Source organism: Verruconis gallopava (assembly GCF_000836295.1).
Source record: "Verruconis gallopava strain CBS 43764 unplaced genomic scaffold supercont1.9, whole genome shotgun sequence".
Lineage (NCBI taxonomy): Eukaryota > Fungi > Ascomycota > Dothideomycetes > Venturiales > Sympoventuriaceae > Verruconis > Verruconis gallopava.
Window position 1 is genome coordinate 816,662 of NW_015622145.1, and position 24,682 is coordinate 841,343.

The window sequence follows — 24,682 nt, forward strand, 5'->3', positions numbered from 1 at the left end:
ATTGCGGATCAGCAATTGCTAAAGTTCGCCAGTGGTGGCTCTCTCGTGTCCTGCTTGGATCGGATAAGTCTTGCTCAGGATTACAAGACGCCGCGACTCAGGCTGCTCATCTTAGTCTTGTCCTTTGTTGGGTCGTAATTTGGATCCTCGCCGTCCAACGAAAATGACCTCCCTTTCACAACTCTGTACTCTCGTCGTGTTTCGAAGCTGCCTCTTGGCAGATGGAGAAGGTCTGGAAGAAATTGGTTTCTGCATTCCCCTTAAGATTGAATGAAGCACGCGGCTTCTCGGATGATGATCCCCTTTAGATGATCGACACCGCGTGGGGATGTTGCGTCGTATCTCGAGAGGACGGTTGTGAAAAATGTTGACCATGACGCAGAGTTTGAAAGGTCGCCAGTCCAAGACATGGCTAAAGTTAGACTGCCTGCGGTGCGTGCGTATGCATGGATTATGGTTCCTACTTTAGTCGCAAAACAGACCTCGCTGATCGTCATGAAAGGGATGCGAAGGAAGCTACATTTGAAGGGTTCGTTCAATATCCGCGCTCCCGGCAAGCAAAGAAAGCGACAGTAGGCGAGAAAGACCGCGTTGGATGGTAGGATCTTCTTGGACGAGTTAGGGGCCACAGTATGCCGCTCGTGGTTAAAGGCTATGCGTCCCAAAGCAGACATTAAACGTACCGTTTATTCGTGGTTATGCATGAACATATTGAAATGGTAGAAAATTGTGGTAGACGTCCTGTCAAAATCCTCGCAATAAGTAAACCAAATTCAAGACACCTCCTCTACCTCAACATGAACATGCTACAGCTTGACATCGAAACGCTCCCTAAGCCACCCTCCGTAGCGAGAGAACAACATCGGCACTGGGAGAAACGCAACCCCTATAAACCCTAGGACGCTGTTTCCCCACCCAAGTCCTAGGTTTGCGTACAAAGACGGGCCTGCCAGTGGAATAAAGGCCGCAAATAGAAGTCTGAGAATCACATTTGCAGCTAACGCAGAGGCAGCTGCCTCTGGCCCAAATGCATCCACAATATAGAGTTGAGTTGGCATTATGACCCACAGAAAGCCGAATCCGAAAATGGAGGTGCCGATGATAGGGACGATCCAGTGGGTTTGCTTCTCAGCTGCCCATCCATACCAGAAGATGCCGATAGGCACGGCGGGCATCACCCACGCGATTGGCTTCAGACGTCCTTCGGGTTTGGGCGAGTCTTCGAGAGCATTTTGCAACTTGTCGCTTACCGTGGCGAAGGCTCCGAGCGACGCGACCATGCCAATTCCAACGCCGAGATATGATAAGCCGGAAACGCCGGCGGAGAAGCGGTATTGCCCTTCAAAGACCGCCGGGAACGTGGTAAACAGGATGAAGAGAAGGCCAAAGACAAATGCGCACATGAGTGAAAGGAGGAGCACGATTGGCGAAAGGATGAGAAGTTTTGTCGGCCGAGTAATGGCGCGAAAGAACAGCTGACGGGGATTCAGGCCTCGATCCATCTTCGAAACCAGATCAGCATTACCAGTTTCTTTCCGGAGGCGAGCCGTTTTCCATCCTAACAACACAGCGGCGTTGGTCTCACGGAGGAAGAAGATGGATACCGTAAACGATCCAGCTGCCTGGGTCCCAACATAAGCGACTTGAGAACAGTACTCGCAGTGTTCTACTAACTAGAATGATGATGATCCAAAAAGTCCACCGCCAGCCAGTCGATTCGGACACAAAGCCGCCAATTACCGGGCCCAAGACCTTGAAGGATTATCAGCGTCAAAGAGTTATATTCGTTGCGTGGCTCGACGTACTGGTCCCAGCAATGGCCCTACGAAGAACAGAGACATTACGCTCCCACGCTGAGCTGGCGGAACGACGTCCGCGACGGTTCCTCCGCCGACCGTCAAAGGGCCAGAAGAAGCACATCCGGCAAGGAATCGAAAAACGAGAAACATGCCGGTGTTTTTGCTCAGCGCACACCCGATGATGAACCCAATGTACATTACATTGCAGGTGTGGTATATCACAAGGCGTCCGTACAGTTCAGACAGCGGTGCAATCAACATTGGCCCCACGGCGAAACCGCAGAGATAAATGGACACGGTGAGACTAGTCACGGTTGGACTAGTGATGTGGAACTCCCGAGCAAGCGAGGCAGCTCCCGGTGCAAACATCGTCGCAGCCAGGTTGCTGTACATCTATCAGTCAGCACAGCATTTGCTTCGCCAAGTGAATGCCAGGAATTCTCTTACGCGGTGAGCAGGAACGCGCTGGCGAGGACAACTTGGGTCATTCGTTTCCATGCAGGCCAGTTCCGCGGGTTTTCAGGATCGTCCGGCCCATCCCAGTCGACGAAATTGCACTTTGTCTCTCGTTCAGTAGCTGTTTGCTCAGGCTCGCAAGATTCATGGTCATGGTGATCGTCTTCCGTCACGTTTGGCTTCTCGTTGGCGGTTATCAAGTCGGCCATCATCGTATGCTGTCCTGAGTGGTGGACCTTGCAATTGATACATCTTTGTTCACTGGAGCCGTGCTTCACTTGTTATTATATTTGAAGATAAGTCCGTTAAACACCGAGCAGAATTGGAGATTTGCTGAAAATATGTGCAGCTTGACCGAGCGGACGCGGAGGATCGGACGAGGACAAACATCATGGGCTGCGCACGGACTGTTGGTGCAAAGGATGGACACGGAGGATCGGACGGTCGGACGGTCGTTTCTCTCTTCGTTGCCACTCGGTCTTCCTCTCCGGATGTCTTCGATCTCTTCTCGAGCAGACAGTAAAACTGTTCTCGTCTGGATCACGAGACAGTTCCTCTCTGAGCCTCCCTAAGTTGTTGCCCTCTAGGTTAGGCTCTGCGAAGACGACAATCCACTCACCATGGCCGAGAATGCACAACGTCCACGTCCGCCGCCAAGTCGACGCAGAGACAAGATTCAACTTTCTTGTGACTTATGTAGACGTCGAAAGTACGTGCTCAAAGCCCACCGCAAGGTCGCTCTCGTTTAACTTTGTCAGGCTGAGGTGCGACCGACAACACCCATGTGGAACTTGCTCACGGCGGGGCCTCATCAACTCCTGTAACTATGTGACGCCATTTTCTTCTACTTCGAATTCCCAGCATTTTACTGCTACCCGACAGCCCATCAGCCTCCATGACAGAATCTCTGAACTGGAGAGCCTTGTTGTGACGCTAATGGAGAGCCAATCACTCCCATCTCCACTCGCACCCATATCTCGCAGAAAAAGCTCCTTTCCGTCTACAGACACGCTATCTGACATCCAGGGCCCCAAAAAATCTCAGAATGAAGGTGTATCCCCGGCGGATCCTGGCACCCTAAAGTTGCGCCAATGTGGAGCCAGCTATGTCCAAAGTGCCCACTGGGAGGCCATTCTTACTAAAATCAGAGGACTGAAAGAGGACTTTGTCACAAATAGTAAATCTCCATCAGGTTCACATCTATTCTATGGCCCGCACCGTCATGCAAGTCAAGATGAAATACTGGCTGCTGTTCCTCCTCGTCCGGTGGTTGACCGCCTAATGGCTCTTCATTTTGATTCCTACATTATCACTCCTTGTCTGTACATCCGAGCTTATTTTTTGCTCTTAGAAGAATTGACTGTATGTTGTAGATCTCATCCATGGGAAGAAATTTCTACGCGAGGTGGGTTCCCTCTAACTTGGCCAAATTGTGAGCGGTCTGACTTTGGCCAGTACGAAACCTTTTGGAAAGATCCGTACGCAACATCTATAGCTTGGGTCGGGCTCATGTTCTCCATGTTATACATTGCCGCCCAGTTGCAGACTTTCACTATGGACTTCATCAACGGCCGTACCGAATCGCTCAAGATGGATTATCTTAGCATGAAGGATGCCTTTCGAGAGAGGGCCGTCCAGTGTCTAATCCTGGCCAGGTACACGACGGGAGGACCATTTATCCTAGAGACCCTTATTACTGTGTTTACCGGAGAGTTTATACTCTCAAAAGATAGCGCTACCGACGGCTGGCTTTTCATTAGCATGATACTGCAAATTGCGATGCGCATGGGCTATCACCGTGACCCAGATCACTTTCCCGGCCTATCTGCATTTGAAAGTGAGATGCGTAGACGTGTATGGGCTACAATCCTTCAATTAGACCTCGCGCTCTCCTTGGAGACCGGTCTCCCGAGGCATGCGACAGACACGCATATCGATACGAAACAGCCTTATAATCTGCAAGATTGTGATTTCGAGGAAGACACCAAAGAGATGCCTCCACCGCGACCAGAATCAGAATGGACACCTGTGCTCCCTCTCATTGCAAAAGGGCGACTCATATTTGCTCTCGGCATGATTTGCGACCTCAACGCAAACGTTTCTCCCCCTTCCCATGACGAGATTGTCAAAGTCGACGCACTTCTTGAAGACTTACATAATCGTGCCATTCCACCTGTGCTGCGCTGGGAAACCACATCACACCCAATCACGGATAGTCCGAACCTTGTGATAGCACGGATAAGTGCAGAAACTACCTACTGTAAATCTCGCATTCTTCTCCACCGGAGAGCTTTGATCGGCTACTCGGTCCAACATTCTCAAGAGCGGGACAGGGAGTCGGCGCGAATTTGTTTAAAGTCAGCACTCAAGATATTATCCTTTCAACAGATGCTTCACGAAGAGGCTCAGCCACTTGGGCGATTGTATCGACTTAGATGGAAGGTCACCCATATTTTCAACCAGGATGTTCTCCTTGCAACGAGCGTGCTCTGTCTCTACCTTCAAGACGTCGATAAATTTCAATTGCCTCATACGGTGGAACAGACATCGTTGTTGCCCAAAGCTGAGGAGATTCGACAAAAATTAGCTACCTCGTACAAGATTTGGTCTCAATTGAGTACGGAATCTGCTGAAGCTGGAAAAGTAGCGAAAGCTCTGAGCATTGTCCTTGGAAACACAGATGCGTCTGTCGAGCACGGTAACAGTCCCGCTTCTTCCAACTTCCTGACGCACTTTGATGGCATACCAAATGAATTCGGCACAACGCCCAACAATCATTGTAAGCTACGTATCCAATCATTCTACCGCAACTAACGGAAAGGGTTGTTAGATTTTCCTTCTGGCTTCTATTCTCCTCTCACCTTCTTTGACAACGTATTGGAAACCCAGGGGGGAACTGAGGCATTTCTAGACGGCGTATTGCACCCTGTCCCCTGATCATGGACTTTGATTTGCTGTCGAATCATTACGCCTTAACGCATTTGTCGACATTGTATTGGCAGCAGGCTGTTGTTGTTTGGCATGACTTCCCAATTGAAATTGTGTAGATTTGTGGCCGCTCATCACGAGAGTAAAACCTCGAAGTGTCGGAGTTGTATCGTCTGTCTGGATAGACATAAGTGATGACATACATGCGCATGGTTGAGATCAGATATAGAGAAGCACCATTACACCACCTGTTGCGAGTGGCGGTGGGGACCAGATTATGGCACCTGAAACAAGATTCCACCGCAGTCGAGTATGGATATTTCCCCGTGGAAATTTACAGATGCTCTCGCCTCATTCTTTCGTAGTCAGGAATTTCGCTCATAAGCTAATACTTCAACGTAATACCTTGGAAAAATGAAGACGTCGATTGAGTTTGTTCACATTCTCGTCTTCATGTATCATGGCGAAAACTGTACTTGACTTGAACTTTCAAAGGCTTCGTAAGTGAGCTCGTTCGATTTTGTTGCCCCCTAATTGCCAGGTTATCCCATTAGGACATGAAAATGGTGCACTGTAGTTTTTTGCTTATTTTCTCACCCTTGAGCAAGAATTGTTTGAACGTAGGTGGGCACTTTTTCTGGTATTATTATCTTGAATGTTGCTAGAATTCAGAGTTCAGGAAATCGGATTCTGGCTTTGCGAGAGTGTTTGGATCCTTTCCACCAAAAAGAAAAAAAAATACACCGGAGAATGGTGTAGCTAGATCGATCTTGCCAGTGGCATATGTAGATTAAGCACGTTTGCGTTTGTCTTAAATCGGCGCTAGAACACTTGTATTCTCTTTTGCTCCCAGACGGGAGGGGACTCAAATTCGGACTGGCGCTTGCCATCGAGGGCGTTCCAGAATACACCTACGCGCTGGAACTCAGGCAATGCAGAAGAATCATCCGCGGGACGAGCGCGGAGGACGAGACCGTAATTTCTAAAAGCATCAGGGCCGCGAGGACAAGTTAGGACGAGCAACGCGACAAGGTCCTCAGAGCTATCCGTGCGAGCGTCATTGGTTGGCCTAGTACTTCGCGAGACTCGGAGTGACTGATGTGTCTGAGAAAACGAGTCGGGACAAAAGGTGAGCTCGTGGTCTTTTTCGTCCGAAAGTCGAAGTCTGTCCGGCTGGAGATCGCTCCAGGTTACGTTTGCAACGAGCCCAACTATCTCCAGGTATCCGCCGTCAATTTGGCTCGTTGCATCTGTGACTCGATATCCTTTATGTTCCACCATCACCTGCTCAGTTTTTGCACGAAACACGAACGGAATACTCGCATCTTCTACGAGATCGTTGATATTCTCCTGTGGGAGAAGATCTACTGGCCCATTCACGGTCGCCCACGACCAGGACGGGGCACAGTACAACTGCTCCGGTGATCTCGGCCGCTTTGTATACCATAGAAGACCGTACTCGAATGCAATTGAATCCCAGAGGCCGGCGACGTATGGCACTTTTACGCTGTTTTGGACAAGTCTAGCTATCCCTGCGAGTGCAATGAGGCGGTCGGTTGGGACGGTGATCTGTCGATTACAGTACGCACTGACAAGATCGTACCAACGGTTGTTAAATTCGATCCTTTCCCGAAGACTGAGTTTCCGCCCTTCACTCAGAGACTGAAGGATATCGAGAGCTCCTCGGATGCCTCGAGACGGGCGATGATCTCTGTAATTGTCCCTATTCAGAGCTTCGCGGACATTAAGAGGAAGCAGCGGAGATGACTCAGACTGGCGTGCAATGTGTTGCTGGACGGCAGTCTGTTCGTATATCTGACCGTCGAAAAGGATGTAAGGCTCCTTTTCATACCGTAAACCCTGGTCTTGGTCTTCCGATGCTTGCATGGTGTTGCATTCAAAGAGGATCATGTCAGAGCAGAAATGCAGCATTCTGGGCGACAGAAGTCTTTCCTGGAATGCCCAGGCTCTGTCTGTAAGAGGCGCGGCTTCAACTCTCGTTTCGAAAAGATTCTTTATTGGGGGAACTCTTGTCGGTATGAAGAGCCTCCTCTTCCTGGAAACAAGCAAATCGCATGTTCCCTTAGGTTGAAATCGTTCTCGAGCACAACCGCCGCTTGAAGATTCCGAAGCCGTCGCAGAAAATGTGCATAGTGCATTTGCATACACGTCTCCCATCGTCATGGACTCCTTCTGCCAGTCCTCAGTTGAGTCCTGGATAATGCAGAGCGAGTCGATCCAGACATAAGATATGCTCAACTGTCTCGCTATCGTGATTGCGTCTCGAAAATTGGCAGGAAATGTTGAGTCTTCAACAGCAATAGATTCTTTCATCAACGAGTAATTGGAAGAAAGCAACTTGAACTTGATATCGCCACCCCAACAATGACTTAAAGCGGCATACCTCAAATCTCTACCGGCAGACATGTCGTCAACTTCTACCAATCGAGGACTTTCGTCTGGAAATATAGGGACGTGAATGAGTCTAGTTGGCAAGAAGCCTGGATCTCTTGAAAGAGCCTGACAGGCCTTGTGATGCCTGCATTCTTTGATCCAATTCCGAGCTGTTGACAATGACTTCTCGGAAAGAGTAGAGTCTTTCTGCTCGCTGATTTCTCCATCTGGATGGCCATTAGATAAGCCGAAGCATAATGCCGAGGAGTTCTTACCTTCCCATACGCGCAATTCTACCGACCGAGTTCCATCTGAAGTGTAAAGCTGTAGACTCAAACCTATACCAAACTCATCATGGGGCAAGTATCCCTCAGAGAGCCATATTTTGATCATAGTCATGTTCAATTTAGGCATTGCAGGAACTGGGGTCGTGCTCTTTGGGTCTATGGTGCCGTAATTCGGATAGTCATGAGTGGTCGTAGAGATTCCGATCGGCTTCAGCTCATGGACTAGCAGTGCATCACACAAATGGCACGGAGTCCGATTGTTCTTCATCGCGTTTGTTGTAACATAAAACGGATGCCATTCCTCGGCACTAACGATGAGAGCCCACGACCCTGTCAGGAGTCTGGACTTTCGAAGAACACTGCGGCATGTTTCACAAAGCGTGCAATGTGAGAACGCATTCTTGTGACGAAATCGTGGCGGTTGAAGCGAGTAACCTGTTGCTATAGCTTGAAGCTGCAGCCTTTTCCAGACTACAATAATTATCCGTATAAACGCGCTAAAGGAAACGAGGCCGAATACGGTAGTGAGAAAGATAAAAACGAGCCACACCGGTGATGCCAGAATGATCAGAATGACTGTAATGCTTTTTGATCGCGAGGTCAAGGCATATATTACCGCAATTATGCTTGCGAACAAAACTTGGCTGCTGACGTTTCTACTGTTCTCGTAGACGTATTTGAGTGTTTGACTGAGAGGGAAGGGGATCAAAGATACCAGTGCGACGCGTCCAGCAACGCCGCAAACAGAGGGGAATATCGTTATGATGAGAGAAGTACAATAAATGACATTTAGGAGAAGCAAAAGCATGTAAGACATCTTTTCCCGGTTACACTGTCGTAGGAGGTTCTCGCCACGAAGGCGAAACATCATATGCAGTGATTATTTTTTCGACGGGGATTCTGACATAGAAACAGGGAATTTGCTATTGATTGAAAGGATTGTGTCCTCAAGAAGTAATCTTCTGTTGGGTCCCAGAAGTCTAGACTGCTTCTAATCAAAGGACTATGCGCCAAGTTCGCCGTGAGCGAATGGCAAACAGGTTACAACGTCTGGCTTACTTGGCCGATTCTCGAGATATCAGCCACGCCATGAATAGCTCACGCCACAAGGTGAAGCAGAGATGAGTATGGTTCAAAGGCCATTTTTAACGCTATTTAGTTACTTCAGAGGTTGAATACGTTTGCGACTGGATGTATCTTCAATGAAAACTCACTCGATACACAGCGGCTAGCACGTAGTACGTCACAGATTTATCTTTATGTAGAATTAGTTACGGTTGTGGTACCACTTCGTTCAACATTGGCATTCCCCTTGTAGTTTTTATCCCACGGAGGTCTCCCATCTTCATCAAACTCCGCCCACTGGAAGAAACTACAACCCTGCTGTCCTTCCGTGTAGCCGGCGTAACACATCCACATGTAGCGACCGCGGTTTTCTTTTTTGCGCTGGACGCATCGCAAAACGCATGGTATGTTACACTTGCAGCGCGGTGTGAATCTAGGATGCAGGTTCGCTTTGTAGCACCGATATGTAATGTTAAGGCGCTTATTTTTGGCTAAGGGGTGGGGATCTATGACCTGTGCGGGTGCTATGGAGTGCTTCCATTCTTCTTGCATGTTGGCATGCATGACGAGAAGGCTGTTGTGGGGAAGGTGGATGGAGATCTGTCCCTCGGCATCGGCGCGACTTTCACTCTTGTCTTTTATCCAGGACTTCGGGGGAAGGCCGTTAGGATCTTTCAGGCTATCTTCATCCCGCGCAACAATTTTCCGGACCCGAAACTCGCGTGCTACTCCTAGACTCAGGCTTCCAATGATAGCCCGAGGTCCAAGATATGTAAGATGATCTGAATGATAGCCAACACTCTCCTGGCCGCCGTCATAGCAGTTCACAAAGGCGGCGTTTGGCTCCCAAGGTTCTGGATCTTGAAACAGTAATTTCTTGCCACCAGGATTGAGTTTCATGCGCTTCTGGATCTCATCGTTTACCGCACTCTGGACCTTTGAACGCACCTTTAGCATCTCTGGAAGCGACGGCCGTATATCTGACACGCGGCCACCATTGTAGTAGTACTCAGTCCTTCGCTTCTCCGCTTCATTCCACGAGTCGGCATAGAAGCAAAAAGTGTGCGGGCTCTCCACTACGCGATCAAAAAGTTTGAACTTATCTCGTGAGTACGTTGGTGCTTCCTTAAGCAGTTCCAACAGCAAGGCATCGGCCTCGTCCGACGGTAGAAAGTTGTGGATGATAGAGCATGGTGTGTGTTTGGAAATGTCTTCCGGCGAGAATAGATGCAATGTTTTGCCCTTCTTAGTAAGCGACTTTGTAGCTACAGATGCTCCAGTCGACGTGATATTGAAGGCCGTAAGAGAACTCTGATAACCCATAACTCCGCTTGGATTGAATTTCTTTCGTGGGGCCGGCGACTCCACACCTGAGCCCAAAATATCTGATGCGAGCTCGACGGATCCTTCAGAGGCCAGCAATGCCTCAAAAATAACGGTCTGATCTAAGTCCGGATGCAAAGATGCTAATGTGGCAAGCTTAGTTTCTGTGTCGTCTTCATCCATCAACGTAGATGGAGGGCGACGCTCTTCGGGTTCTTGTGACAAGCGCCGCCTCTTCCTGGATACAAAGCCGTCCATGTTGGAGGATTCGATGCCTGAGAGACATGATTTCAATGTCCACTGCAAGTAGAATCCTACTACGAGTCGAAATCATTGCTTTGGATATTGACTGCCTGCAGCGGGCGCTAATCCTAGCGAGGTTGGTGCTTAGGCAGTCAGTGAGGGTGCAGCCAAGATGGGCAGAGCCTTAACACGGACCTCGGCAGACAAGGTTAATCGATACGATGTGAGCAGCCGGACCTCACGCTGCTTGCGTCGTTAGAACTTATTACACATGTGCACCTGAGAGTGAGCAACACTTTCGACAGTCGTGTGTTATATGCCTTCAACATGCTTGAGTTTCGGACACAAGGCTACCAAGGCTATAGTGTCAAGTACTCGCCCTTCTTCGACTCGAGAATTGCCGTGGCTGGAGCTGCGAACTTCGGCTTGGTGGGAAATGGCAGACTGTACATACTTGGATTGACGGCCAACGGAATTGTTACAGAGAAGTGGTCAGTCAAGGGCGTCGGAACAGATGGCGACGTTGAGAAATACTAAGCGCTACTAGGTTCGACACCCAAGATTCCCTATTCGATACCACATGGTCCGAGGCGCATGAGAATCAGATCCTAACTGCTTGTGGCGACGGAAGCGTAAAGCTATTTGACATATCGCTTGACCGGTTCCCCATACAATCGTGGCAGGAGCACGGGCGGGAGGTTTTCGCCGTGCATTGGAACTTGGTCACCAAGGAAACGTTTCTCTCGAGCTCGTGGGATGGAACCATCCGGATATGGAATCCGAACATGCCAGCGAGCATTCTGACATTGCCGACGCACTCATGTACATATAGCGCACAGTTCTCGCCTCATTCGCCAAGTATATTGTCCGGCGTCAGCGCCGACAGCCACCTTCGAATATTCGATCTTCGAACGCCGGCCTCGGCAGCAAATCACCTTATCCAATCGATACCGATACACACTCCTCCAAAAGCACGGCCCGGAATGGCCCCTGCCATGGCCATTCCGCCATCCGAGTGTCTAACGCACGACTGGAACAAATACAGGGACACAGTTATAGCGACCGCAGGGGTTGACAGAATGATACGGACATTCGACATGCGTATGCCTGGCCAGGGTCCTCTTGCAGTGCTTCCGGGACACGACTACGCCATCAGACGCATCGCGTGGAGTCCCCATCTGTCCGACGTTTTGCTTAGCGCCAGCTATGATATGACTTGCAGGGTGTGGACGGACGGCACTGCGCTCGGTGCCAAGGCGGAGTTGGGCAATCCCATGGCGTTCGGAGGTGGTCGAGAGATTGGACGGATGGGGCGACATACTGAGTTCGCGACTGGCGTTGATTGGTGCCTCTTCGGTGCCGAGGGCTGGTGCGCAAGCTGTGGGTGGGATGAAAGAGTGCTCATCTGGGACGTGAGAGCGGTTATGGGATCATGAAAATTTAAAACACATAATCGACAAAAAATAGACGGTGGGATCGCGAGGTACATTTCCATGCGTGACCTGCGTCGCCCCGGAAAAAAGCACTTGAATGCTCGAAATAGTAATTAAAGGGACAGGCTGAGCACTGGTGGGGATCACAGGCACTCTGCTGACCATATTTCAGCGTAAGCTGGAATCTAAATGCAGGCCACATTGGCTCTAGGCGACATGTCGACCTACGTGATATCTTCTCAGGCTCAGGAGCTGGGATGGCTCACTGTTCGATAGGAAGGCTCTCCATCTTGCTCTTTGATAAGGTAGACAAGAGCTACGTCTAAAATGTGCAGCCAGGCGCGGTACGACGGAGAATAATTCCCGCCCAACCATGCCGAAACCTTTGATGGCAAAAGGCCCGGCTTTTTGGTGTCCTTCGACTCGATTCGGGACGTATGTAATATCAAGTCTTTAATTCGACGACAAACCGGGGCTCTTCAAATGCTTGCAATCGGCTTCTACTGGAGCGTGTGATTCCTGATTGAAATATGTTGTCTACGTCTAGGCTAGCGTGCTAGGAACTTTTGTACTGAGCTTAAAGTGTTCTGTTCTTATCGTTCAAAGATGCCACAATGCATGTTTAAAATGCTCAGAAAGCCTACGAAAGGGCAGAGGAACTTGAATTGGAATCTAGTCTAACGCCATGACTCCAAACTTGTTCTCTAAATAGTGTTGATAATTGATCTGCAACAATCGTTGGACCTTCAAGAACCTCTCTTCAGCACTGGTGGTTTAGTGGTAAAATCCATCGTTGCGTAAGTGAACTTTCGCTCTAAGCAAGTCTAATAGGCATACTGACATTACCTAGCATCGATGGGCCCCGCGTTCGATTCGCGGTCAGTGCAAGTTTTTTTTGACAATTTATCACACTTCTTTTTTTTTTCTTTGATTTTTTATTTTCTCAAGTTAAGCCTTTGGACACCAGCGCGTCCAATGTTGTTGTCCACAAACTGGCGTTGATTCTTTCGTCACCGCTCAGGCATGGTAGAAGTGCCCTATTGCAGGATACCCAAGGTAGTGTCCATTTACTCTTTTACATCTATCCTATTTCAACAGCTTGAACACGATCTCAAGGAGTCCCATGTCCGCAGCTCTGGCTGGAGACTAAGAATTGTATCAACGGCTTGGCACGAAAGTTTTGTTGCGCCACGGGATTTCCCAGCACGTGGAACACACAAGACGTGATTTCGGACTGTTCAATTTGCCGTATTTATAGAAAGCCATGATGAACTGAAAAAAGATTTGCCACTGAGGAATGATATTTCATCGGCACCATGTCCTGATAATAGGTCGGAAGTTGACTGGTGTGCTGCTACAGGCCAGCTGGAAAAGTATACTTCGGAAGAACGAAGGTGATTAACGTGAACAGTACATAATGTTTCTCACCCACAATAAACTGAGTGGTATCGCGTTGCACTTGCAGTCATTAAACTCTCGTATCATTAATACTCCATGGGCTCCGCATCCTCTCTTTCCCTCTTTACGCTCTTCATCTCGTCGTTGAGTAGATTGTTCACAAAGCGTCTAAAGTATTCCACGTACGGCTTTAGCCTCGTCTTCTCCCAGTCTTGCACCTTCTTTGCAGAAGAACTAGCGTCAGAGGCGTCTGTCGAGGCCATCTGACTGTCTCCTTCTGCATCAACATTTGAATTCTTTGCGTCCCACTCATCAATCTCGCTAAGTAGCTCTGTCACGGTAGGGACATCGAATGGATCAAAATTCTCCACGTTATTGTCGCGTGTGTCGATCGGCACGCAAACTCGGCCTGTACCTGGGTGCACGCAGAATGGAGACTTCAACAAATGGTTCAATTTTTTAGAGACCTCTGCGTCAAGTCGCGGATATGTGTATTCTAAAATAATATCCTGTCTCGCGTCATTGAGCGCGTCTTGATCGAGTTTCGCCGAGACGCCGGACTCGGCCTCAGTCTTGATGTCGTTCCATTTTTGAGTTGAGGAGCGGCCGGGCGAGGATTCCCATTTGGAGGCGAGGGCTGCGTTTAGAGTCGAGTCAGGAAGAAGAGCGAGAAGATCGGGATATTTCTCGGCAGACTCCCATGGATCTTGGGATTGCAAAATATCAGTCTTAAAGTGTTCGCGAAGAAGGTCGAGGCTTCGTCTGCAGTACCGAGTTAGCTTGTCTGCATGATCGAGCAGGTCGGAACTTTGGCATACTCGACATGCGGGTGGAGCGGCCGTCTCAAGTTAACCTTCTTTCCACCCTTGTCGCCGCCCTTCAGCAGCTCGAGGTATCCCGCAATGGCTTTCCTCCGATCATCGCTCATCTCCCTGGCTTTCTTGTCGCAAACCCAAGCGTGTGCACCTCTTCGACCGGAGTACACCCATAGAATGTGCTTGAAGCCAAAGTCGTCTCGCAATGCAGCTTCGACAACCTTGATAGCCATTGGTATCCACTGCCAACACCTGCTGCAGATTTTCGCACCCGTACAGCATGTTCGAATACCGTCGTAGTCCGTAAGATCGATATCGAAGACGAGCTCCTTGCTTAGAGGACGAAACATGGATGCTTTTCGCAAGGTCTTTCGCTCTCGTGGGTTGGTTGAATAGACGGGACCAATTTCAAAGCGCGAAGGGATCATTTGCATGCACTGTTTGCGTAGCTCATCTGCATTTCTGAAGGACTGGTATCGCAGATATGCATCGTTCGGGAGAGTAAATGCGAATTCGCGATGCATGAAGTCATTCGTCGGCGCCGCCGAATGGTTCAGCCATTGAAAAAGGTACCTGAATGGTAGCAATCGCTGATAGAAGGCACGCATCACTTCGCTGTCTGTGAACGCGGCCTGGACAGGTCCCGCAGACGGTGCCGTCGCCGCCGGCGCAGAAGATGTGAATTCGTCCGAGGAGTCGTCATCGTCAAATATGGCCTCGAGATTCTGCTGAGAAGTCGAATCGGCCTCCATGGCCTCTGGAGACTCTGCATGAGGCATCGTCAGCACAACTTGCAGGTAATTGACTATGTGAAGGTCTGGAGTGAACGGCGCTGCAAGCGGAACCGTAATGGAGACGGATAGACGCGTGCGCGAAGTCGCGAAACGCGTCGGTGCAGGGATCAGGACCCAGCCTTAGATCAGTGGGGGCAGATCTCTCTCAACTTCTTACGCCACCATTTGCTATGAGATCGAATTTCGAACAATTCTCCAGGTCTATTTGGTTCCAAGAAAACCGAAAAGCTTGGTTCCAAATTCTGACTTCAACGTCGCCTAACGTTGAAGGTCAGCGTTCAATCATCCCGTAGAAGAGACGCCGTGTTGGGTTCCACATAGAGCAAATCGCAAAGGCAGATATCTACATGGCTATACTTAGCACAATCACAGCGTCAATTGCAACGAGGAAACACCAGATTCGCGGTCAAAAAACATCGAATATGCATGTATTTCGATAGACAATCACAAGCGCTGGTCTTCAGCTCCGCTCGAGTTTAGGCTGAAGTGGGTCCAAGCTTCAAGCCCATGCATCGTAGAGCTACTTCTACACTCAACGGCGGCAAATCCTCCGCTTGCTTGAGCATGTCTAACTGATCTAGCCGTTGTAGCTTCTCGAGAGAACCAGACAATGAGTGACGCTTACTTCTCTGACGATTCGAGCTTCTACGGTGCGAATGGATGCTGTCTCACCGGGGCAAGCCGTGCATACGATATTAACTAGTATTACAAGGAGACGCAAGCTATGTCGAGGCACTCGAGGAAAAAGTCGAAAACTTGGATATAGAACAGTATTGGGACAGCCATGGCCGCGATCTCAACGTTATTTTTGGCCCCGCCTCTCAGGAGGACCAGCCGGATATCCCGGATGGCAGCCTGCACAACCGTTACGAAGGCGAAGAATGTGCATGGCAGCTCCACGAAACGGTAGATGACTTTGTCACACGGCTCCCCGTTCTAGGAAGTACTCGAGTTGGTCCGTGGATCTGGGTTGCCAATCCATACGCAGAGCGGGAAGCTTCTGAACCTGAACATCGCCATGCGCTGTTCATGCAACGAGCTCCGCGTTTGCTCTCAGCCTATCTAGACGAGAAGCAACATCTCTTCAATGCAAACCCAGCCGCTGCTCCAGCAACTATCACAAGAAGATTGAAACCAGCCCGTGACAAGCTCAAAGACGATATTTTGACTATGGCCAAGGAAACTGGTATGACTTCAGGGAAGTGGATGCTCTTCCCAGCCGAGGAGGACGCCTCTGCAATGTGGAAGCGCGTTGTTGAGGGCGTTGTCAAGGGAAAACTGGGAACAGCGGCGAAGATCGCCACAGATGGGAGCACTCGCCTCATCTGTGTCTACACAAAGGACTTCAATGACGAAGAAGATGTGAAACGTGTTTTGCAGTCTATGGAGAAGATGGATTTACTGCAGAAGCACGAAAGGGGCATTTATTACAAGTGCGATGCCTATACCTACCTTGATATTGGCTCGGGCAATGAGTACGGGCTGCAGGCAAGCCTGTACTCGAGCAAAGACATGTTAGCTGGCAAAACAACACCAAAGAGTAGCACGAAACGTGAAGAAAACTTGAGAAAGACGGCCAGCGTTGGCGCAGGCGCGAAGGCAGCAGGCAAGAAGAAAAAGACCTGAATCGAGTAGATTACGAGGGAAATCGTCGGGATTCAGCTCGACGTGTGTACATTTATTTTCACGCCGTCCGAGTCATTTCGACCTATCGATACGCAAGGGTTCGCGTGCAGCGGTGGGTTTGATAGCACTTTAAGGCGATCGAATTTAAGATGAGGACGCATGATGACGGGAACGATGCGTGAATCTTCCTTCCACAGCCTGACTGACTTTGAGGCGGGGCACAAACGCCTTTCCTTGAATGGTCAAGTGCCGATGAATCATTCTGAGCCGACCTCGAACTACTCGGCGAAGCAATTCGTGAACGAATGGCTGCACGGCAATTCGGCGTCCGTACCAGCCTATCCTCAAATTATGATTCATCCCTAATGGCTGTGCCTGAAACCTTCATGTTAAGACACACTGCTTTGAAACAGGTTCACGTGTATATCAAGGCCAAGGGCGCATACTTCGTAGACCACAAACGAGCTCATCCACTATCGCTGCAAACGATTCACTTGATATTGGACTTTTCTGAATTTCCTCAAAGCTAGTACTCAGACAATGCCAGATACAACAGGAAACGAATTAAGTATTGATGTCGACAATGGATCTAAGCATTCTTTACCACGGGCCCCGTCGACCGCTTACTTGTGCAACTCGTGCCAGACCTCGTTTCGTGATGGGCAAGAGCAACGCGCGCATATGAAAGAACCATGGCAGTACGTGAGAGCTAGGTGTCCGGTGGTCTATACTTCAAGATAACTGACTCCCGAAAGCTTGTACAACATCAAGCGGCGCATCGCATCGTTGCCGCCCATTTCGTTCGACGAGTTTGACCAGAACAATGAAAAGAATACTGATAGCAGCAAAGGATCGATTAGAAAATCATCAAGCAGAAAGGCGTCAGCTAGAATCGCACCGGAAAGCAGCGCAAGTAGCAATGAGGAAAAAGAGATTTCCGAGAGAGATGGCTCCGACGAAATGAGCTCACCAAGCGAGGATGAGCAAAGCACGTCACCTTTCCAGTGCCTATTCTGTAACCTGAGCTTTTCAGGCGATGAAGTCGGCTTTGGAGAGAACCTCGAGCACATGTGTTTATCCCACGGCTTAACCATTCCAGATCCAGATTGTGTAGTAGACATCCAGAGCCTCGTTGAATACTTGGCCATTGAAGTGCGCGTGTGGCACGAATGTCTCTATTGCGGTGCTATGAAGTCGTCGACCCAGAGCATACAGAGTCACATGAGAGACAAGGGTCACTGTCTCTTGAACTTGGACCGGGAGCCGGAGCTTCTTGATTTCTGGGAATATGGAGACGACAGTGATGGCAGTGGTTTGGGCGTCGAACAAGAAGGCACGACACAACTGTCGGCGACCGAGATACGCTTTGCCTCTGGTAAGGTCATCGGCTCGAGACACGCCGCCACGACGAGGAGGGCGCCTAAGAAAGGTGCTCTGGTGACTTCCGCTTTGTCCCAAGCTCCCGAAGACGCGGCATCATCGTCGCTTGACGTTGGACCACGTCTCAAGCCACCGCAATTGACGCCAGAGTCGCAACACTCGCCAGGCCGGCAGCTGGTCCGTCGCGACGCAATGGGTATCATAGGCATTTCGGACCAACAGAAGCACGCGCTTGTTCTTGCCGAGAAAAAGGCACAAAGGAGCGAGGCCGTCGCACGCAGGGCGAGGGAATGGGCCTACGCGAAGGCTGCGAACTCGCAGAAGTTCGACCAGCTTGACAATCAGCACAAGTGGGGCAAACAGCAACATAAACTGCTGCCCCGGTAGTTGCTGAACGGCGCTGCTCTAACTCAAAGTTCGCATAGTTTTGCGCTGTAAAATGTACTGCCATGCGGTACGGCTGCCGTCGAATCTCGGTGTGTGATATTTTTAAAAGAAAAAATTAAATTAAATTAAATTAAATTAAGATTAAAAATATTCGCACCGAGTGGGTGAGAATTTGCTCACTGACTTCAAATTGCTGCGTAGCTTGAATCAAGAACACAAGACCAAAGCAAATACCCCTTTTTAGTGGGAAACGCTTCTCGAGAATGCCAATATCACATTTTCATCAGCATCAATGAAGCAGGATCGAAAGGGGAACAGATAGTAAGCTAACACAACGAATGCTGTGCACCTAATAGCATTCATTCCAGATCAAGATGATTTTTGTGCATCCTGTCGATCATGCTGATATCTTCCTCTTGCATTCTTACCGAGACATTGATGATGGCCACCCATTGTTATTTAAGAGGTATAGCGACGACTGAACAGTCGACATATCTTCGAAATTTTGAAACCCACCGCCCATTCTGATCCAACTGATTGGCTCTTACCTTGGGTTCAGCGCTCCATTTTCACCGAGTTCGAGCGAATTGACTTGTGGTGCATTCTGCTCCAAGTAGAATCTACATCTAGCTTGGGTGTATCATGAGAAGGACTTGCAGCACGATGAGCTTAATCTCCCGCATCCAGTTTTTGCTCAACAACTTTGCCTTCTATGGTTACATAGATGGGCTCCAATGAAAAACTGCCTATATTTCTTGCGATGTAGTAATCTCCTTTTCTTTCGACACAGCGTACAGGCACCTAGTCATAGTAGAAGGATTTTTTGCTTTTTTTTCAACATGGTTCGGCCCACCAAGAAGCAAGCCAGCGATCGAAGTCCTGTCAAATGTTTGGCTACATGCATTCACGCAGTTCGCCAACCCATCGTCTTTTCCCAGGCTTGAGTGTGAACAACGCATGTTCAGTTTTCAGTTGAAATGAAGCTGTAGAGATCGCTTGGATGGCTCTGAGGATCGGCATGAAACCAAACTGCGAAACCCTAGGTGCGATCACGGTTAATGTCTGGCCTCAATGCAACGCCGATGGTGGGTTCCAAAAGCATGTAGGGATCGACAGCTACTCTATGATGGACTGCTGCGTCAAGAGACGTCCTGATAGCCAGCTCCATTTTGCTTGCCGCGAAGAAACACCTCCCCCCGCGGACGTAGCATCCGAGACGAAGGGCAAATGTAATGTCTTGCTGGGATGTGTCAGCTGCACGCAGCAATCTTGGAGTGTGATCGACACTAACAGTGAAGGCCCCAGCCACGAAAACCTAAATCCAACCACCGTCAAAACAACCTTTCACTCTTCCATCCCATCGGCGTCTGTTTGTTCAAAGCTGCCTCGGCAGAACCGTGCTTAGTGCTGTGGCCTTGAAGTATCCCACTCGTGATTGATCTTGCGCAGATCCGGCCCGAATCCACGCGTGATCCGCCCGTCCGCCTTATCTGCACCGGTGAGGTTGCAGTTCAGGATTGTCGTCCCTACGATACCACCTTGCAGCTTGCACGCTTGTACGCATTGAGAACCAACCCAGGAACTATACTCAGTCCACCCACTTTCTTCACGTCTCCTCCATCTGGAGCGGGAACACACGTCCCACCGGCCCTGGAATCGTTGCTGAAATACGCTCCCATTGCAGCTGGGTCACACAAGGCAAGGATACACACTGGGATGGTATACCACATGAGCATCGCTTGAACGAGCTACACTGAATGCTCCAACACCTCAGTCTTTAATCAATGTTCCACTGCACTACAACTGAGTGAGTGGTAGCCAGCGCGGGAGGGAGTATCCAAACCCAGACTCTCCACACTGTATTTCTACCCCATCTCTTGATTGTGGTCCTTTGAATCCGGCTCTTTGCATCAAGAGTCGACAGTGTCGCTTTCAAAATGTCCATCTTTGTGCACCTGTTTTCGCCTCTTTTCCTTGCCACTTTCGTACTTGCAATATGGCCTGCCCCCGTCTCGTACACGTCGGGAAATGACACGCTGTGGATTGCCCAGAATGTGCAGATCGTCACGAACGGGATACCTTCAGTAGGCGCGCTCACTGTTCAAAGCTTGTTTGAAGGCGTTTCGAGGCTAGAAGCTGATTACATGAACACGCAGTACTATGGCGGACCAAACACCACTGACCCTACAGCTTTCGGAAGCGCGATTGTTTCCTTTGCCGTCCAGAAGACTCTTAATACCTTATTCCAGCAGAATTTTGTGCCGTGGAAGTTTCATCCCAGAAACTCGGACTTTGAACCTTCCACGGCTGATAAGACGTTCGTTTCCAGCATCAGGCTTACGCTGACCGGTGCCGATCCTGCGGGTATCGTGAAGCCTACCGCCGGCGAAGTTGACGAGTCCTATACCCTGGAACTACCAAGCTCTGGAGCCGCAACCATCACTGCCAAATCCTCAATTGGCCTTGCACGCGGCCTGACGACCTTCACGCAGCTTTTCTATCAACATTCCGAGGGCGGTGTGTATACGCCGTACGCGCCCGTCTCCATCACCGACGCACCGATGTTTGTGCACAGGGGAATCAATATGGACGTCTCGCGAAATTACTTCCCGGTGAAAGTTATCAAAAAGATGATCGACGCTGCGGCGTACAACAAGATGAATCGATTTCACTTGCACATCACGGATTCGCAGTCATGGCCTCTCGTGATACCCGCGCTTCCAGAGCTGTCCGCCAAGGGCGCGTATCGGAAGGACCTAGTATACACGCCCGCCGACGTTCGTGAGCTCCAGCAGTTCGGCGCCGTGCAGGGCGTTGAGGTGTACTTGGAGACGGATATGCCAGGTCACACGGCTTCTATCGCCTTTTCGCATCCAGAGCTCATCGCGGCTTTTAACGTGCAGCCAGACTGGGACCAGGTCTCACTAGAGCCGCCCTCTGGTACCCTTAAGCTCAACTCTTCCAACGTCACCTCCTTTGTGGAAACGATGTTCTCAGATTTGCTGCCCCGAGTCTCTCCCTTCACCGCCTACTTCCACACCGGAGGCGACGAAGTCAGCGTGAACGCGTACAACTTTGATGACACCGTGAGGTCAAACGACTCCGCCGTCCTGCAGCCTCTGATCCAGAAGTTTGTAGAACGAAATCACGAAGAGGTGCGCAAGTATGGACTCGCCCCCATCGTTTGGGAGGAAATGCTATTAACTTGGAACCTCACTCTCGGTTCCGACGTAGTGGTGCAAGCGTGGTCCACACCAAATGCCATCGAGCAGATTGTCAATGCGGGCCACAAGGTGCTTGCCGGTATCAATGACTATTGGGTACGTTTGCCAGAATGGAGATTTGGGCACGTGAAGCCTCAAGCTAACTCATTAACGCCATGTAGTACCTTGACTGCGGCCGCGGCGCGTGGATCAACTACATACCCGGCGCCTCGTCGGCCGCCGGCGCAGAAACCGCGTACGCGGACTACTGCTCGCCGACGAAGAACTGGCGCTGGATGTACTCGTACGACCCGCTGGACCAGATCCCCGCCGACAAGCAGCATCTCGTCCTCGGTGGCGAGACGCACATCTGGGCCGAGATGGCCGATCCCATCAACATCGACCGCTTGGTGTGGCCGCGCGCCGCCGCCGCCGCGGAGGTCCTGTGGAGCGGAGCAAAGGACGCGAGCGGCCAGAACAGGAGCCAGGTCGAGGCGGCGCCGCGGCTGAGCGAGATGAGAGAGCGGCTCGTGGCGAGGGGGGTCATGGCCGAGCCGATCCAGATGCCGTTCTGCCTGATGGAGAAGGACCAGTGCAGTCTGTAAACGTCAGCTGAGCTTTCCCAGATGGCGAAGAAGTGCTTGAGGGGAAGAAAAAAAAATTAGTAAAGAGCATAAGCCATGGAGTTCCACTCGTTATTTTCAGGGTCATGGTTGTCTGAGGCGAACGCGGTTTTACGATTGCATCATCGGAAGCGCGCTGTTTCCTCGAGCGATATACGCTCAATCGCCCGTCCTAAGGCGGGACGCGGCCACGTAGCTAGCTATGTAAAGTACATGGATCGTCGTCATAGTACAGCGAATTTAGATCCTTTGAGTCTTCTTCGGTTACAGGCGCTCTTATGCTATATGCCACATGGCCCAGCGTGGCGCTCCTCTCCTAGGTCACTGGAGAGTCCAGTGCAGCAACACTGACTCCGCCTAAACAAGTCTATGCTTGTTACCCAAAGCACGGCATTCGAAGCTGCCTATTGGACGTTTTGAGCCCTCCCTATGCATAAGTGCAACCTTTAGACAAGGCTGATGCTTCAACCAAGCTATCATTCCAGACAACAACCCAATCACTCTTCGATGCTCAATATCATCTTCTCTCTTTCGCTCCTTCTCTTTGTCTCTCCTTTCTTGGTATGTTTTCGTACGTTCTCCTCCCTCCTCTTTATAGCCGCCAGTTCCTCTCTCTTGATGCCAGCTGCCTTTTTGACCACCTTGGGGAGGTGTCTGTGCCGCGCTATGCGCCTTATCTCAGGCATATGTCCATACCGCTTCTTGAGGGCCTCGTCATACTCGAGTTTTTGGCGCTCCGCGAAGCTCTTAACACCCTGGCGCTGGCTGGCCTGCGCACGCCACAGACGGATGTTGCCGTCGTCTGACCCCGATAAGACGTAGTTGTTGTCCGGAGTCCAGACACACGAGAAGACGCGCTGCATCCGCTTCGTGTGGTAAATGTCCCTGCTATGGCCGCGGTCGCGATTCCAGAGACGGATAGACCGGTCGTACGAAGCGGTCACAAGCTCCTGGCCAGTAGGGGACCAGCAGACGTCCATGACAGCCGCGACATGGTCTTTAAGCACGTTGAGAGCGCGCTTCATATTTCTCATGTCAAAGATGTACACGTTGTGGTCTTCGCTCGCAGCTGCGAAATTCATCGCTTCCATGGGGTTCCAAGCCAAAGAATTGCACGCAAGTGTGAGAGTAGCTTTGGAGATTGGTCCGCCTGTGCGGAGATCGTACAGGACTATAGAGCGATCGCTGGCGCACGAGTTGAGGATCGAGGTTTCAGTCTGGTTGAAGGAAACGGCAGTGATCGTGTCAGTACTGGTAGGCCACTGGAGTTTTACAGAGGGTGGTGCAGATGGTCGTGTGCTGTCGTAGATCCCAATGCCGCTGCTGGAGGAAACAGCGAACGAGGTATCCGTGCGGTGGTGTGATATGGATGTGTACGTCTCTTTGCCTAGCCAAGTCGCTATAGGCGAACTTGTCTTGTCCCCTGTGTATGGATCAAACATCTTGATCGTCTGATCAGTGCCGCAGGAGAGCAATTTTTGATCATGGTTCCAACACAATCCTTTCACCATATTGCGGTGTGCTGGAGCATGCCATACTTCTTCTCTGTCCTCCAAGTTCCATACTTTGACCACGCCGTCTCCTGAACCGCTCGCTAGTCGCTGGAGTGCGACGGGATCGTTGGCAATCTTATATACGCCGTCGACATGGCCACGCCCCAAGTCGCCCAGTAGAGGCTGCGCGAACATACGCTCTAACTTGGTGGCATTTAGTGCGCGCGTATATTCCCGAGCACGCTCAAACGGGTGCAAGGTGAGATTCTTGGGTTGGCGGATAACATTGGAACCAGGAGCTTGGATCGACGATGCAGATCGCTCAAGAGCCTTTATTTTCTAGAATCAAGTGACGTTAGCACATCAGGGAGCCATTCAGAAGCGAGCAGTGGCGTACCATTGTCCTTGAGATGAGCGCATGGAAGATTTGGTTTCTGTCCGCTTTCGAGACTGAATGTGATGCCAGACTAAAAAAAAATATAGCGGGGCAAGCCACTGGAGAAAAGCCACAGTCAGCCGCCACAGGTTGGTTGCGCCACACCTCAGGTTACACCATCCAGGCCCTCTCACATGTCCGACGTCCTCATCTCTGTTAATTCACTTTATCATCTTCATTTGACCATGCACATTGATCTGACCAGAGCGCTTCAGCCTCGCAGTGTTCTGGCGAGCACAATTGAGCTCGCTGTGCTTGGCGCGAAGAAACCCCGTTCAGATGGGAGATGTTCTTCCCTGGAGGCTCCGTTTCATCGCGCCGTGTTTCATGTTGTCAGACCAACCACAGCTCTGATGGGCGCGTAACGAGTCCGAACTTGAGAGCGCATCGCCAGCCAACAGAGATTTCCATGACTGGCCTGCATTCGATCTAGGCATGTCTCGCTCGCTTTTACAACGTGATCCCGGGCCCACCGCTCAACTTTGGGTGAACTTAGATCTAACCATGAAACAACCCGCCCACAACCACATTGTTCTTCGTCCATCCATTTTGCCACTACTTTAAGGAGCTAGGGTTGCTGTTGAAACAGTCTTCATTTC

General features: G+C 50.3%; 8 protein-coding genes and 1 non-coding gene across 9 annotated transcripts; 5 read left to right on the forward strand and 4 right to left on the reverse strand.

Annotated features, from left to right (window-relative positions):
* Nucleotides 1-551: 551 nt before the first annotated feature.
* PV09_03615 (uncharacterized protein) lies at nucleotides 552-2,600 on the reverse strand. Its single transcript, XM_016356836.1, has 4 exons — nucleotides 2,247-2,600; nucleotides 1,806-2,184; nucleotides 1,675-1,752; nucleotides 552-1,622 (listed from the first exon to the last, which is right to left on the reverse strand). Exons 1-4 carry the CDS (start codon nucleotides 2,465-2,467, stop codon nucleotides 807-809), a joined length of 1,494 nt encoding a protein of 497 aa, XP_016215629.1. The 5' UTR covers nucleotides 2,468-2,600; the 3' UTR covers nucleotides 552-806.
* PV09_03616 (uncharacterized protein) lies at nucleotides 2,314-5,621 on the forward strand. Its single transcript, XM_016356837.1, has 5 exons — nucleotides 2,314-2,964; nucleotides 3,014-3,573; nucleotides 3,629-3,660; nucleotides 3,711-5,034; nucleotides 5,086-5,621. The coding sequence occupies exons 1-5, from the start codon at nucleotides 2,876-2,878 to the stop codon at nucleotides 5,190-5,192; spliced, it is 2,112 nt and encodes a 703-aa protein (XP_016215630.1). The 5' UTR covers nucleotides 2,314-2,875; the 3' UTR covers nucleotides 5,193-5,621.
* Nucleotides 5,622-9,087: 3,466 nt separating this feature from the next.
* PV09_03617 (uncharacterized protein) lies at nucleotides 9,088-10,570 on the reverse strand. The gene has a single exon (XM_016356838.1). It carries the CDS (start codon nucleotides 10,508-10,510, stop codon nucleotides 9,122-9,124), a length of 1,389 nt encoding a protein of 462 aa, XP_016215631.1. The 5' UTR covers nucleotides 10,511-10,570; the 3' UTR covers nucleotides 9,088-9,121.
* A 155-nt stretch (nucleotides 10,571-10,725) lies between these two features.
* PV09_03618 (uncharacterized protein) lies at nucleotides 10,726-12,505 on the forward strand. The gene is made up of 2 exons (XM_016356839.1): nucleotides 10,726-10,986; nucleotides 11,043-12,505. The coding sequence occupies exons 1-2, from the start codon at nucleotides 10,823-10,825 to the stop codon at nucleotides 11,929-11,931; spliced, it is 1,053 nt and encodes a 350-aa protein (XP_016215632.1). The 5' UTR covers nucleotides 10,726-10,822; the 3' UTR covers nucleotides 11,932-12,505.
* Nucleotides 12,506-12,691: 186 nt separating this feature from the next.
* On the forward strand, nucleotides 12,692-12,815 carry PV09_03619. The gene has a single exon. It is a non-coding gene; the product is annotated as a tRNA-Arg (tRNA).
* A 346-nt stretch (nucleotides 12,816-13,161) lies between these two features.
* Nucleotides 13,162-14,956, reverse strand: PV09_03620 (uncharacterized protein). The gene is made up of 2 exons (XM_016356840.1): nucleotides 14,145-14,956; nucleotides 13,162-14,088 (listed from the first exon to the last, which is right to left on the reverse strand). The coding sequence occupies exons 1-2, from the start codon at nucleotides 14,918-14,920 to the stop codon at nucleotides 13,413-13,415; spliced, it is 1,452 nt and encodes a 483-aa protein (XP_016215633.1). The 5' UTR covers nucleotides 14,921-14,956; the 3' UTR covers nucleotides 13,162-13,412.
* A 521-nt stretch (nucleotides 14,957-15,477) lies between these two features.
* Nucleotides 15,478-16,760, forward strand: PV09_03621 (uncharacterized protein). The gene is made up of 2 exons (XM_016356841.1): nucleotides 15,478-15,585; nucleotides 15,648-16,760. Exons 1-2 carry the CDS (start codon nucleotides 15,546-15,548, stop codon nucleotides 16,559-16,561), a joined length of 954 nt encoding a protein of 317 aa, XP_016215634.1. The 5' UTR covers nucleotides 15,478-15,545; the 3' UTR covers nucleotides 16,562-16,760.
* Nucleotides 16,761-16,773: 13 nt separating this feature from the next.
* On the forward strand, nucleotides 16,774-18,441 carry PV09_03622 (uncharacterized protein). Its single transcript, XM_016356842.1, has 2 exons — nucleotides 16,774-17,259; nucleotides 17,317-18,441. Exons 1-2 carry the CDS (start codon nucleotides 17,102-17,104, stop codon nucleotides 18,326-18,328), a joined length of 1,170 nt encoding a protein of 389 aa, XP_016215635.1. The 5' UTR covers nucleotides 16,774-17,101; the 3' UTR covers nucleotides 18,329-18,441.
* A 3,768-nt stretch (nucleotides 18,442-22,209) lies between these two features.
* On the reverse strand, nucleotides 22,210-24,099 carry PV09_03623 (uncharacterized protein). The gene is made up of 2 exons (XM_016356843.1): nucleotides 24,045-24,099; nucleotides 22,210-23,986 (listed from the first exon to the last, which is right to left on the reverse strand). The coding sequence occupies exons 1-2, from the start codon at nucleotides 24,045-24,047 to the stop codon at nucleotides 22,652-22,654; spliced, it is 1,338 nt and encodes a 445-aa protein (XP_016215636.1). The 5' UTR covers nucleotides 24,048-24,099; the 3' UTR covers nucleotides 22,210-22,651.
* Between the last annotated feature and the right edge of the window lie 583 nt (nucleotides 24,100-24,682).

Coding starts and splice junctions, on each gene's coding strand:
- PV09_03622 (XM_016356842.1), top strand. CDS start 17,102: ATGCCAGATACAACAGGAAACGAATTAAGTATTGATGTCGACAATGGA. Junction 17,260..17,316: donor CATATGAAAGAACCATGGCA/GTACGTGAGAGC, acceptor GACTCCCGAAAG/CTTGTACAACATCAAGCGGC.
- PV09_03620 (XM_016356840.1), bottom strand. CDS start 14,920: ATGCCTCATGCAGAGTCTCCAGAGGCCATGGAGGCCGATTCGACTTCT. Junction 14,089..14,144: donor CCGCTCCACCCGCATGTCGA/GTATGCCAAAGT, acceptor TCGGTACTGCAG/ACGAAGCCTCGACCTTCTTC.
- PV09_03616 (XM_016356837.1), top strand. CDS start 2,876: ATGGCCGAGAATGCACAACGTCCACGTCCGCCGCCAAGTCGACGCAGA. Junction 2,965..3,013: donor GACTTATGTAGACGTCGAAA/GTACGTGCTCAA, acceptor TAACTTTGTCAG/GCTGAGGTGCGACCGACAAC. Junction 3,661..3,710: donor GGAAGAAATTTCTACGCGAG/GTGGGTTCCCTC, acceptor GACTTTGGCCAG/TACGAAACCTTTTGGAAAGA.
- PV09_03621 (XM_016356841.1), top strand. CDS start 15,546: ATGAGTGACGCTTACTTCTCTGACGATTCGAGCTTCTACG. Junction 15,586..15,647: donor TGACGATTCGAGCTTCTACG/GTGCGAATGGAT, acceptor TAGTATTACAAG/GAGACGCAAGCTATGTCGAG.
- PV09_03618 (XM_016356839.1), top strand. CDS start 10,823: ATGCTTGAGTTTCGGACACAAGGCTACCAAGGCTATAGTGTCAAGTAC. Junction 10,987..11,042: donor GGAATTGTTACAGAGAAGTG/GTCAGTCAAGGG, acceptor AAGCGCTACTAG/GTTCGACACCCAAGATTCCC.
- PV09_03617 (XM_016356838.1), bottom strand. CDS start 10,510: ATGGACGGCTTTGTATCCAGGAAGAGGCGGCGCTTGTCACAAGAACCC.
- PV09_03615 (XM_016356836.1), bottom strand. CDS start 2,467: ATGATGGCCGACTTGATAACCGCCAACGAGAAGCCAAACGTGACGGAA. Junction 2,185..2,246: donor AGCGCGTTCCTGCTCACCGC/GTAAGAGAATTC, acceptor ATAGATGTACAG/CAACCTGGCTGCGACGATGT. Junction 1,623..1,674: donor TTTGGATCATCATCATTCTA/GTTAGTAGAACA, acceptor GTTGGGACCCAG/GCAGCTGGATCGTTTACGGT.